The following is a 12,493-nucleotide window of genomic DNA, read 5'->3' on the forward strand; positions in this document are numbered from 1 at the left end:
AGATCAGATCATCCTAAATGCACCCCACATTTGTTGCGAACTAGATCTGGATACTTTAATCTTAGCTTACGATTAAACAATTATTTTCATTTTTGACAACTAAAACAGGCGATACTCTGTTTTGCCGTACGTGAAGAATAGTTTTTTAGAGTCAAAGTTAAAAATTGTTTAACTTTTGCGCTTTGCTTTTGTGGGATTTGCTTGCAGAGTTGCATTTTTCAAGACAATGCCCAAAAACAAAGCTCAACGCGCTCCTGCTGTTCTGGCCTTAATTTATACTCAATACTAATTTATATGTGTGAGCGACCCATGCTTTCTGCTGGACAGCCTGTGTTATTTAACATGTTATTCATTTGAATCACCCTGTTATTTGTACCCCTTATTATTGAGAGTCAACAACTTTGCTAACGTAACAGACATAAATAAAGGCATCAACACGTGTTAAGTTGAAGAAAAAACTATTGAAAAATACTAAATTCAAGTTCAATAACTTTGTGATAATTGTGTTAATACCGTAAATACATAAAAAACCAAACATCCAAATGGGTCGCACAAATAGATCGCGTAAACGTCGCGAAGAAAATAGCAAAGCCAAAAAGGCACGCTATGAAGTCAAAGAATTGGCCCGGCTGAAGAAAACTTTGGGCATCATGGACACAGATGAGCAAATGAAGGACCTAGAGGAGGTGGCCACCATTAAAACAGCAAAGGAATTGAAAATCGTGAGTATTGTTACAAAGTGTAGGGAAAGGACTAATTTTTTCTAATATCTGTGTTTGTAGGAAAAGAAAACCAAAGAGGAGGAACAACTCGAGTTCGAATTGCAAGAGGAACGCGAGCAGGGTCAAAGTGTCACAGTTGTTAACGAAAAAACTGGCAAGACACATGTTTACAATACAAAAACTCTTAAAGATCAACATGGCTCTTATCCACCTTGGTTCAAACCCAAAAAGACAGCCAAACGTATGCGCAAGAGGGATCATGCCCGCAAAATGAAATTCAAGCAAGCCTGGACAGTAACAAATGTCCCCCTATAGACCACAAAGAAAGTTCAACGTTTTATTTGTTAAGAAGCTGTGAATAGTGAAAATAGTTTGTAAGTTTTTTTTTTTCTTTTCATTTAGTTTTTTTTTTTCATTTCACTTTTTGACGCATTAGCTGCCAATGATCAACGTGATTTGGGAAACTAAAATTTGTATTAGATTAACATGGAATACTTGATATTTAAATACATACAAAATATTTTGTATAATGAAAAAAACATTTATGAATATCTAAATGATGGATATTATTGATGATCTTGGCGATGGCGTACATTGTGGATTGTGCAGGCAATAGGAAGCTAAGCTACATAAGGCTGTTAGATGGATGAAGAACATTTATACAAATTTACATTATTTTCATTTCGAAGTTGAATAGATGTCTATTCAACTGGGCAGATAAATACGTGATGTTTGCCTTAAGGTCCCTGAGGACATACAGAGTACCAAAACCTTTTTTTCAGATATTTTTATTTTTATTCAGTTAATGTATCTTTAAGCCACTGAGTTGCCAATTAGCTCGCCAAATCTTGGAAATTACTTTTTTTTTGTCTCTATGAAATCAGATGATTTAAAATAGGCTTGGTTTTAGCAGAGAATGCCTCTTTCAAGAAGAAAAAAGGACGAAACACTTTCACTGAGGCAGCAGCCACTAGCGGGCGAGCATTCCACTGGATCAATCCGCTACATAGAACCGCTTGCCATAGGATTGTTGTATGTTGTTCTTGTTGAAGCCAAATTGGTATGTGGAGATAGCAATCCTTGTCAAGCTTCGAACGCTGCGAGAACGTTTGGTCAATGCTGGAACGTTTGTCATTAATTCGCCTTGTCATATCGAGCATCATAGACACTCACTATTTAAGCAAGAGCCGATGCCGTTCGGCTTCTCTCTGAGCCTCCTCTCCATATCGCCGATTGTCCGCGACTGCAATTGCAGCTACCTCATTTACAAAGCATTTCACTACCCGAAAGCTGTGGATGGTAGCTCCCAGCTTTCCTTCTCGGGATAACGATGAGTACCACACAACTCGAATAAGAGTTCCCACCTGTGTAGTGTTGGTTTTAATTTTTAGGTTTTTGTCTTATGCGTTGTTTTCGCTCTGCCGTCATCCCTCTCATTCCTTATCATCGGCTTGTTCTTGGCTCGCGGATGACTATCCCATGACGTCAATGTCTAGCGCAATTTGCCTTGTTGTTGTTGTAACCACATTTTCATGTGGAGGTGGCGATCCCCCGTCCAGCTCCAGTAGGTGAGCAAGTTCGTTCCGGTCCAAAGGTCCGATCGTCGCGGAAGCATGGTGGCCATTGGTTTTTAAAAGGCGCCAATAAGTCGCCTTGAGAGACTCCACCTGATACCGCTGATAGTCCGCGACTGCCGTTGCAGCTTCTACGTATGGAGCATTCCACTATCCGCAACCTGTAGATGCACCCGGTAGCTCGCAGCTAAGTTTCTCGTGAGAGCAATTAACACCACACAGATTGGACCTCAATGTTCCAGCCTTTGTGGTGCTCACAACTATCCCGTGCCGGGAACCTTCTCGTGATGGCGATGAGTACCACACAAGTCGAATCAGAGTTCCCACCTGTGTAGTAGGGGTTTAATTTTTGGGTAATTTTTGTCTTGTGCGTGGTTTTCGCTCTGCCCTCTACTCTCCCACTGCCCTCATCCCTCTCATTCTTTGCCATCGGCTTGTTCATGGCTCGCGGATGACTATCCCATGACGTCAATGTCCAGCGCGATCTGCCTTGTTGTTGTAACCACCTTTTTATGTGGAGGTGGCAATTCTCATTCCGGTCCAAAGGACCGATCGCCGCGGGAGTAAGGTGGCCATTGGTTTTTTAAAAGGCGCCAATAAGTCGCCTTGCCATATCGAGCATCATAGGCACTCAGTATTTGTGCAAGAGCCGGTGCCACCCGACCTCTAACTGAGACTCTCAGCTCGATACCGCTGATTATCCGCGACTCAACTATGCAACGTTGTTGTTGTAGCAGTTTATTGTGTTCTATATTTCGTCTGCTTGATTCTGTTGAGTGTCAAGACCCAGGAACTCTGCGACTAAGATGGGGTGCGTCCGCAGGGATCTGGGTGTGAGTCGAGTGGGTCTGGCTGGGCAGTTAAACAGGTGACGTATATCGTGTGGTCCCTGGTTACAATTGGGACATACATCTTGCACGCCGGCGTCAATCCTTGATCTGTAGGAGTTGAGGCGGCTGCATCTGCCGGAACGTAATTGAGCCAGAACTACTCTGGTTTGCCGTGGGGGGGGGGTCAATTTCTTCAGGTTTCAATGGGAGCCGGTCGTTCTCCAAGGACTACATTCACCCGGTAGCCATTTACCGCATCTGCTACCGTGTCTGCATGAACGTTGATATGCCGCTTGATCTAGAGGTTCTCTCTTGTAGCGCTGAACCTCACGCTCTAGATCATGTAGATCTACCTTTAGGCTTCTGGGCGATGAATATCTATCCACAAGATGGTGATTTGGATGGTCTCTGCGATAAAAGCCCATGTAGTTATGTCTTCGCACTGGTAGGATCCTTGTCTCCTGATGGAGGTGGTCCACATGAGAACTGAGGAGACAGCCCGTCGCAGTTCGGAGGGCGGTTAGTGAAGTACATACCACGAATCTCATCACGCTCGTCTGCGAGTATTACTGCTTGCGACGGTAAATTGGGCCGCACTTGGGGTATGCGACCGGCTGGTATAAAGCGAGCGGCTGCTGCGTTAATGATGTCTCGGAATTTCCTCTCGGCCACTAGTACATCCGAGGGGGGTGGCAGGTCACTGAAGCGGCAATCGGTATACTCTCTGAAGCCAGTCCAATCGGCCTCCGGCGCTCCGAGGCTATAAAGTCGGGTGGTCGGTTGATGGTGAGAATTATGGGCAGGTGCTCTGATCCCAAAGAAATGACTGCTTGCCAGGATATGTTACTCAGGAGATCAGGGTATGCAATGGAAATGTCTAGCAAGCTGCTACACCTCCTCGTAATCCTAGTGGGGGCATCCTCATTCACCGTGGAAAACGTGAAGTTTTCAATCTGCTCTGCCAAAGCTATGCCACGCTGGTCGTTATCTAGGGGACAATGCCATGAAGTGTGATGCGCATTAAAGTCCCCAGAACCAGACGATTATGGCCAAATAGTAAACCACTAATGTCGGGGCAACCTCATTCACCATGTAAAACGTGGAGCTTTCAATCTGCTCTGCCAAAACTATGCCACGTTGGTCGTTATCTGGGGGAGAATGCCATTAAGTGTGATGCCCATTAAAGTCCCCTAGAAACAGACGATTATGACCAGATAGTAACCCACTTATTTCGGGGTTGTAAGACTGGCCGTTAATCGGGACACAGCTACCAACCGGCGGTATGTGCACTTGACCTGACTGCTATCCCCATGCACCCCATGTGGCGGTCACTAGCGCCAGGCGCACACGAGATGGGTCTATATTGCACCTCCATTCCTTGAGCGATCCTTTCGTAGCACATTGTATCCGTGACAACTGTGCAAGCTGCTGGTGTTGGTCAGCTTTGTCTCCTGGATCGCTGCGACCAATATTTCTTTCCGACTCATGAAATCCACAATATCAACGATTTTGCCACGGAGTCCGTTGCAATTTAGCTGCAAAAACGATACACTTCCCGATATTTGGGCTGGGATGCTGCCGTTGCGTGTATTGCCGTACAGGAGAGGTCGGGGGGGATCACACAGTCCGATGACGACGACACTTGTGACCCACTGCTGGCTATGTTCGCACATCATCTTGCGACCAGTATGACTATACTCTCGTAATGAAGTGAGGCCAGAGCAAGATCAGAAATGTACCCACTCCATGCACCGGTTACACCTCACCGACACCGACCGATGATGGAGGTGGTTCTGGCAAACCGAACAGAACCAGGGTCCGGGGTTCTTTTCAATCCCGGCACGGACCAGAAGTGTGCGGAGAAGGCACTTCGGGTTGAATGACGAAAAAAGACGAACACGTACACTGAGGCGGCAGCCCTTGCCGATGAGCCATGCACCGGTTACACCTCACCGACACCGACCGATGATGGAGGCGGTTCTGGCAAACCGAACAGAACCAGGGTCCGGGGTTCTTTTCAATCCTGGCGCGGACCAGAAGTGTGCGGAGAAGGCACTTCGGGTTGAATGACGAAAAAAGACGAACACGTACACTGAGGCGGCAGCCCTTGCCGATGAGGATTCCATAGAGTCAATCCGATGCGTACAACCGGCTGCCATGGGATTTGTGGTAAATCCTCCTAGTTCTTACCTCTTGAAACAATTGATTGTTAATTAGCAAAGTATCAGTCTCAAATCGATTTCCAAACTATTGGATTGCCCAAAAAGTAATTGCGGATTTTTCATATAGTCGGCGTTGACAAATTTTTCCACAGCTTGTGACTCTGTAATTGCATTCTTTCTTCTGTCAGTTATCAGCTGTAACTTTTAGCCTGCTTTGGAAAAAAAGTGTAAAAAAAGTATATTTGATTAAAGTTCATTCTAAGATTTATTAAAAATTCATTTACTTTCATTTAAAAAATACGCAATTACTTTTTGGGCAACCCAATAAAACCGTTTGTCCAACAGTGACCAGTATAATTTTGTTTTTTTTTTTTTCATTTTATTATTTACAGATTTGAAATGCATAGACTCATGAAAAACACCATTTACCCAATCAGACATAAAACACATTAGGATCATATTCATCCAAACATTATCATCAAACAATACCATCATGCGAGCAAGAATTCAATGAGGGTAAGTTAATATGTATGTCCAATTACTTGCAAACTACAAAACTATGCTGGCACAGAAGTTTCTCATTGAATGTCTTTGCGGCAAATGTGGCCTAAAATCCCAATAAATCGTTGACCCCATTACACAGAATTATCACAGAGGCAGAGACAGAGCAAATTCTTTTCAAAAGAAAACAAAAAGGCATGAAGTTTTTTTTTATTGAATGCTAATAGGAGCAACACACATACACACGAACATTTATATAATTTACAATGCGCGATAATGATAATTCTCTTATAAGGGTTTATTGCAAATAGTTTTTAGTTTTCTAAAATCTCATTTTTATCTTTCTTGGTTTTTGAGTAAATTAGGGTATATTATTCGAGCACTTCTTCTAAACTTCACCATTAAGACTAAATTGTAAAAAAAAACAATTGAAAAAAAGTGCCCAATGACTAATGAATGTTTTTGGATATTCGAAACTTTGTATAAAAAATTTCTTAAAATAACAGCTAAGGAGGTGAAATTGCACAAGAATAAGTGTTTGATGGTCTCATCATCCTTAAACTTATTTTGCCTAGATTAGTAGTTCTAAGTTTTTTTTTTCTTAATCTAAGCAATCAATTGAAAGCCAATAACAACAAACGTCCTTTTTTGAACACAACAAACAAACTTTGGAGTAAATTTAGGCATACTTTCTTTCCCACTTCAACTGTGCCTCAAGTCTCTTCTTAAAACTTACCAAGCTAATATAAAAATAAATTATAAAAAAAATGTAATGTATTTCAGTTAGTATGTTTGTTTCCACTCTCTATTGTAGAGTACAATAGGATTTGACACTGCACAAAACACCGGTTGTGGCCTGGGCCACGGGATCCAAACGATTGGCAGCCGAGCCTTGTAAATTCATGAGCTGACGTGTAGCCGCTGACCACACTGTCATTGGCTGATTGTAATTCTCCAATTGTCATTCATCCTTTTTGGTCATTTCAATCTCCTCCTGAGTTTCTTGAGAATTCTCCGATAAATGATTCTCTTCCTCTATGTTGCCTTGCATAATGGCGGGATTACTTTTTAGAACACTGCCTCCGGTGAAACCTAAAATGCCACATCCCACAGCGGCCAGGCCTCCTGCCTTAAGGCCAGCCACCAAGCCTATGGGTCCTCCCACACATGTGCCCAGCAGAGCACCCACAACAGGATACATGGCTTTTTTATACGACAAAGCTTTTCTTAGATTACTTTCTCCCGCTTGGACATTTTCCAAAGCTTCTTCGGCATTATCGGCTATAGCCTGCACACTTTCGCCCTGTTGATGCACCATTTCACCCATGTTATGGAACATGCCATTTAGATCACGTATTTCTTCTTGTAAATTCTGCAATTCATCCAAACATGATTGTCGTTGTGCCAAAAGATGTTCTTGTTGTGAAAAATTAGCTCTAATTTCCGGTAATGTTTGCTGATGTGCTTGTGTTAGTCCAATTTCAACGGTATCATTTAAATGCTGTTCTATGTCATCCTCTTCGTATGTGCCCTGGGAACGTAACGTGTTAGTGGGTGATTTCAATTGCAATTCTGGAAGAGAGGGGGAAAAAGTATGTTAGTATTAGTAAGGATATGAGTAGGGTAGGGGTAAAAAGTTGTCATAAGAGCATACAATTGAAGCCACCAGTAGAAAAAGATCATACCCAAGAGAAGATTAAAAAAGTACCCTATGTTCTAATGAAAAACCTTGTACAATAAAAGTACCCTTGTACTATATAAGTATCCTTGTACTAAAAAAGTACCCTTGTACTAAATAAGTACCCTTGTACTAAATAAGTACCCTTGTACTAAATAAGTACCCTTGTACTAAATAATCACCCTTGTACTGAATAAGTACCCTTGTACTAAATAAGTACCCTTGTGCCAAAAAGTACACAAATAAGTGCACTTGTACTAAATAAGTATACTTGTACAAAATGAGTATCCATGTGTTAAATAAGTACCCTTGGGATAAATAAGTACACTTGTACTAAATAAGAACCCTTGTACTTAATAAGTACCCTTGTACTCAATAAGTAGCCTTGTACTAAACAAGTACCCTTGTACTAAATAAGTACACTTGTACTAAATAAGTACCCTTCTACTAAATAGGTACCCTTGTACTAAATAAGTAACCTTATACTAAATAAATCCCCTTGTACTAAATAAGTGCCCTTGTGCGAAATAAGAACCTTTGTACTAAATAATTACCTTTGTACTTAATAAGTACCCTTGTACTAAATAAGTATCCTTGTACGAAATAATTAACCTTGTACTAAATAAGTACCCTTGTACGAAATAATTAACCTTGTACTAAATAAGTACCCTTGTACGAAATAAATACCCTTGCGCTATCTAAGTGCACTTGTTTTAATTAAGAACCTAAGTACTGAATAAGTACCATTGTACTAATTAAGAACCTTTATACTACATAAGTACCCTTGTACTAAATAAACCCCCTAGTACTATATATAAGTACCCTTGTACTAAACAAGAACCTTTGTACTAAATAAGTACCTTTGTGCTAAATGAATACCCGGTGTACTTAATAAGTACCGTTGACCTAAATAAGTATCCTTGTACTAAATAAGTACCCTTGTACTAAATATGTACCCTTTTACTAAATAAGTACCCTTGTACTAAATAAGTACCCTTGTACTAAATAAGTACCTTGTACCAAATAAGTACCCTTGTACTAAATAAGTACGCTTTACTAAACAAGTACCCTTTTACTAAACAAGTACCCTTGTACTAAATAAGTACCCTTTTGCTAAATAAATATCTTTTAACTAAATAAGTATCTTTTAACTAAATAGTTGTGCTAAATAATTACCGTTGTACTAAATTAGTACCCTTGTAGTAAATAAATATCCTTCCGAAGACTAAATAAGTACCCTCATACTAAATAAGTACACTTGTAATAAATAAGCACCCTTGCGCTAAATATTATCCTTGTTCAAAATAATTACCCTTGTTCAAAATAAGTACCCTTGTACTAAAAAGTACCCTTGTACCAAATAAGTATCCTTGTGCTTAAAAAGTACCCTTGTACTAAATAAGCACCCTTGTAATAAATAAGTACCTTTGTGCTAAATAAATACCCTTGTACTAAATAAGTACACTTGTACTATATGAGTACCCTTGTGCTAAATATTTACCCTAGTTCAAAATAAGTACCCTTGTACTAAATAAGTACTTTTGTTTTTAATAAATGCCCTTCTTTAAATAAATACCCCTGTACTAAAAAGTACCCTTGTACTAAAAAGTTCCCTTGTACTAAAAAGTATCCTTATACCAAATAAGTATCCTTGTGCTTTATAAATACCCTTGTATTGAATAAGCATCCTTGTACTAAATAAATATCCTTGTACCAAAAAAGTATCCTTGTACAAAACAAGAAACCCAAATAAGTACCCTAGTACTAAAAACGTACACTTGTACTAAATAAGTATCCTTGTACCAAATAGTACCCTAGTACTAAATAAGTGCACTTGTACTAAAAAAGTGCACTTGTACTAAATAAGTACACTTGAACCAAATGAGTATCCGTGTGTTAAATAAATAATTACCCGTATACTATATGGGATGGGAGGCCACCGTGGCGCAGAGGTTAGCATGTCCGCCTATGACGCCGAACGCCTGGGTTCAAATCCCGGCGTAAACACTAGCAAAAGTTTCGGCGGTGGTTATCCTCTCCTAATGCTGGCTACATTTGTAAGTTATCTTGCCATGTTAAAACTTCTCTACCAAGTGGTGTCGCTATGCGGCACGCCGTTCGGACTCGGCATAAAAAAGGAGGCCCCTTGTCATTGATCTTAAACTTGAATCGGACTGCACTCACTGATAAGTGAGAAGTTTGCGCCTGTTCCTTAGTGGAATGTTCATGGTCAAAATTTGTATTTTTACGACGATTGGCATAAATATCTTTTCAGACAGCCAAGCAGCCATTAAATCCCTGGAGAACGTATTTCTGAATACAAAAACCGACCTCGACTGTCGCAGATCTCTCAACGAGATGACTGAACAGTTCAAAATTCACTTGTTCTAGGTGCCGGGCCACAGAGATATCCCAGGGAATTCTAAAGCAGACGAGTTTGCGAGACTAGGAAGTACTTTCCACACTCCAGGGACACTGGAATCTGTGGGTATGCCTCTAGCGACATGTAAACTAAGTTTTCAGCACCAGGCCTAAAGGGCAACGAATGATAGATGGCCACAAAAAGGGGGCTGTGAGCATTCAAAAACTATGTGGCCTCATCTAGACTTGAAGAGGTCTACTGCTTTGCTGTCATGGGCTGGAACAGACGTCTCAATGACTGTGTCCGTCATGGCAGGTCACTGTCTAATGGGGAAACATGCTGACAAACTGAAGGTTGCCGGCAACGACTTTTGAAGAAGCTGTAGGGACATCGAGGAAGAAGAGACTATAGAACACCTTCTGTGGGTGTAATTCCCGCACTAGCAGTTAAAAGGAGTTCCACTTTAGGTTCTCATTCCTTTGAGATTTTGATTTAGCGGATGTGAACTTTGGGCGTTTTAAAGCGATCTGTATGGTTCATCGCTAGGAACTAGAAGGCATCTTCCTTCTTTTGTTCTAGTGGTATCACAATGGACGAAAACGTCTAAGTGAGTCTGATGGCAGACTGCTACTTAAACCTAAACTAACAAGGCAAGCAACCTTCTAGGGATTATTATCAAAGAGCTAGTCATTTAAATTCATTCTAAAGAAAAGTCCCTCCTAAGAAATGTTACAGAAAGTTAGCAATCGCAAGTATCATAGGGAGATTTAAATTTAAATAATGAATAACCACATGCACCCCACTGAACAAATTAACACTGCAATAAGAACCCATAAGTGTCGTGCCATATAATTAGCCAGCTAATCGAAACGATCTTTGTGTAACAATAAACGTGTGCCCACTAGGGTACTAAGCTGCAAACACAAAAGCTTATAATTCAAATAAAGACCAGGCTTGAAGGTTGTTGACGCAATTCAATTGTGTCAATATGCATCACACTTGAACACCTTCTACATGGCGGTGGTGGTGTTTGCTTATGATAAACCTTATCATTATGTTTTCTTACCCAAATATTCTTTCATGCCATCAAATGCCTTTTGTTTGCCATTTTCCATCATTGCATCGAAACGTTCCAAGTCCTCCTCCCGCACCTTTTCCCTTAAGGCATCCATTTCGAGTAAAAGATTTTTGATTTGTTTTATTACTCGCATGGCATTGATCTCTTCCTTTTTGATTTTGTTCCAATCACCTAGAGCTAGACTTTTTTCAATGTTACTGTGGTGATTTTTCAACAGTCCCAAATGATGTGGAATGGCCATGTCGTTGAAACGCCTTACGGCAATTTCTGCTTGTTTAAGGGGAATTTTTTCCATGGCTGGTGTCATGTTAAGGGCTTTCTATGAGACACCCGTTGATATTCCAAAAAGGGAAACTAAGTTAAACGAATAAACACTTTCTCTTTTTCACTTTGATTTTGCCTTGTTTTGATATTATATGCGTTTTTTGGGTAATAATACGTCGCAGCTATTGATCTGTGCCCTCTGGAGACACTGTATCTGTCACTATTGATGGTGTTATTTTGAACAACTTAACTTTATCAACCGAGAATTTGCTTTGTTTGTTTTTGTGTTTTGATGATTCTAATTTTGTTTAAGTTTGTTGTACACCATATCTTATCAATATTTTGCGAAACAACGTAATGTATTCTTTTTTTCTTTGTACTTTGTTTTTCTTGTATTCCAACTGTCTTCTTCTTGTTCGTTCATCATAATAAACGTGACGTTGGCTGCGGTTTAGTCATTGGTGGATGGGCATCAGCTGTTTGGTTTCGAGTTTTAAATTGGATTAGTGTGTTGGGTAACGCATAACGTTATGGCATACTATTCCCCCTATTTGAATACGTTAGAGTACATAAGAACATATTGTTACGGGCGTTTCACACTTAATGAAATGGCACAAAGTTCGCTATTGTAACAGTGTGTTTAGCAGTTACAGCTTTCAGAATAGTTGCGAAACAGTAATAATATATGATTTTTTTTATACCCACCACCATAGGATGGGGGTATACTAATCTAGTCATTCCGTTTGTAACAGCAATAATCTCTAATGTTTTTTTTATACCCACCACCATAGGATGGGGGTGTACTATCTAGTCATTCCGTTTGTAACACCTCGAAATGTTGAACCGCGACCCCATGAGGTACATATATTCTGGATTCTCTCGACATTCTGATTCGATCTAGCCATGTCCGTCCGTCCGTCTGTCAAAATCACGCTAGTGGTCGAACGCGTAAGGCTACCCGCTTGAAATTTTGCACAGACACTTAATATTGATGTAGGCCGTTGGGGATTGCAAATGGGCCATATCGGTTCAGATTTTGATAAAACTCCCATATAAACCGATCTCCCGATTTGACTTCTTGAGCCCCTGGAAGCCGCAAGTTTTGTCCGATTAGGCTGAGATTTTGCATGTAGGGTTCTGTTATGGCTTCCAACAACTGTGCCAAGTAATGTCCAAATCGGTTTATAACTTGATATAGCTCCCATATAAACCGATCTCCCGATTTGAATTCTTGAGTCCCTGGAAGCGCAATTTTTGTCCGATTACGCTAAAATTTTGCATGCAGGGTTCCGTTATGACTTCCAACATCTGCTTCAAGTACG

At 40.6% G+C, this 12,493-nt stretch overlaps 2 protein-coding genes across 3 annotated transcripts; one reads left to right on the forward strand and one right to left on the reverse strand.

Annotated features, from left to right (window-relative positions):
- Positions 1-395: 395 nt before the first annotated feature.
- Positions 396-5,908, forward strand: LOC106093877 (protein LLP homolog). 2 transcript variants are annotated; one of them, XR_009398800.1, is made up of 3 exons: positions 396-722; positions 783-1,096; positions 5,681-5,908. XR_009398800.1 is itself a non-coding variant. In XM_013261040.2 (2 exons), the coding sequence occupies exons 1-2, from the start codon at positions 543-545 to the stop codon at positions 1,035-1,037; spliced, it is 435 nt and encodes a 144-aa protein (XP_013116494.1). In that variant the 5' UTR covers positions 396-542; the 3' UTR covers positions 1,038-1,279. The 2 variants fall into 2 exon arrangements, 1 of the variants encoding a protein (XP_013116494.1); XM_013261040.2 differs by lacking the exon at positions 5,681-5,908 and having other exon boundaries at positions 783-1,279.
- Positions 5,909-5,960: 52 nt separating this feature from the next.
- On the reverse strand, positions 5,961-11,595 carry LOC106093876 (syntaxin-17). Its single transcript, XM_013261039.2, has 2 exons — positions 10,896-11,595; positions 5,961-7,361 (listed from the first exon to the last, which is right to left on the reverse strand). Exons 1-2 carry the CDS (start codon positions 11,212-11,214, stop codon positions 6,751-6,753), a joined length of 930 nt encoding a protein of 309 aa, XP_013116493.1. The 5' UTR covers positions 11,215-11,595; the 3' UTR covers positions 5,961-6,750.
- Positions 11,596-12,493: the final 898 nt, after the last annotated feature.

Source organism: Stomoxys calcitrans, chromosome 1, assembly GCF_963082655.1.
Source record: "Stomoxys calcitrans chromosome 1, idStoCalc2.1, whole genome shotgun sequence".
Taxonomy (NCBI): domain Eukaryota; kingdom Metazoa; phylum Arthropoda; class Insecta; order Diptera; family Muscidae; genus Stomoxys; species Stomoxys calcitrans.

Excerpts from the sequence above, each read along its gene's own strand:
- LOC106093877 (XM_013261040.2), top strand. The coding sequence starts at position 543 with ATGGGTCGCACAAATAGATCGCGTAAACGTCGCGAAGAAAATAGCAAA. Across the intron at positions 723-782 it reads CAGCAAAGGAATTGAAAATC|GAAAAGAAAACCAAAGAGGA; the intron begins GTGAGTATTGTT and ends CTGTGTTTGTAG.
- LOC106093876 (XM_013261039.2), bottom strand. The coding sequence starts at position 11,214 with ATGACACCAGCCATGGAAAAAATTCCCCTTAAACAAGCAGAAATTGCC. Across the intron at positions 7,362-10,895 it reads TGGCATGAAAGAATATTTGG|AATTGCAATTGAAATCACCC; the intron begins GTAAGAAAACAT and ends CCTCTCTTCCAG.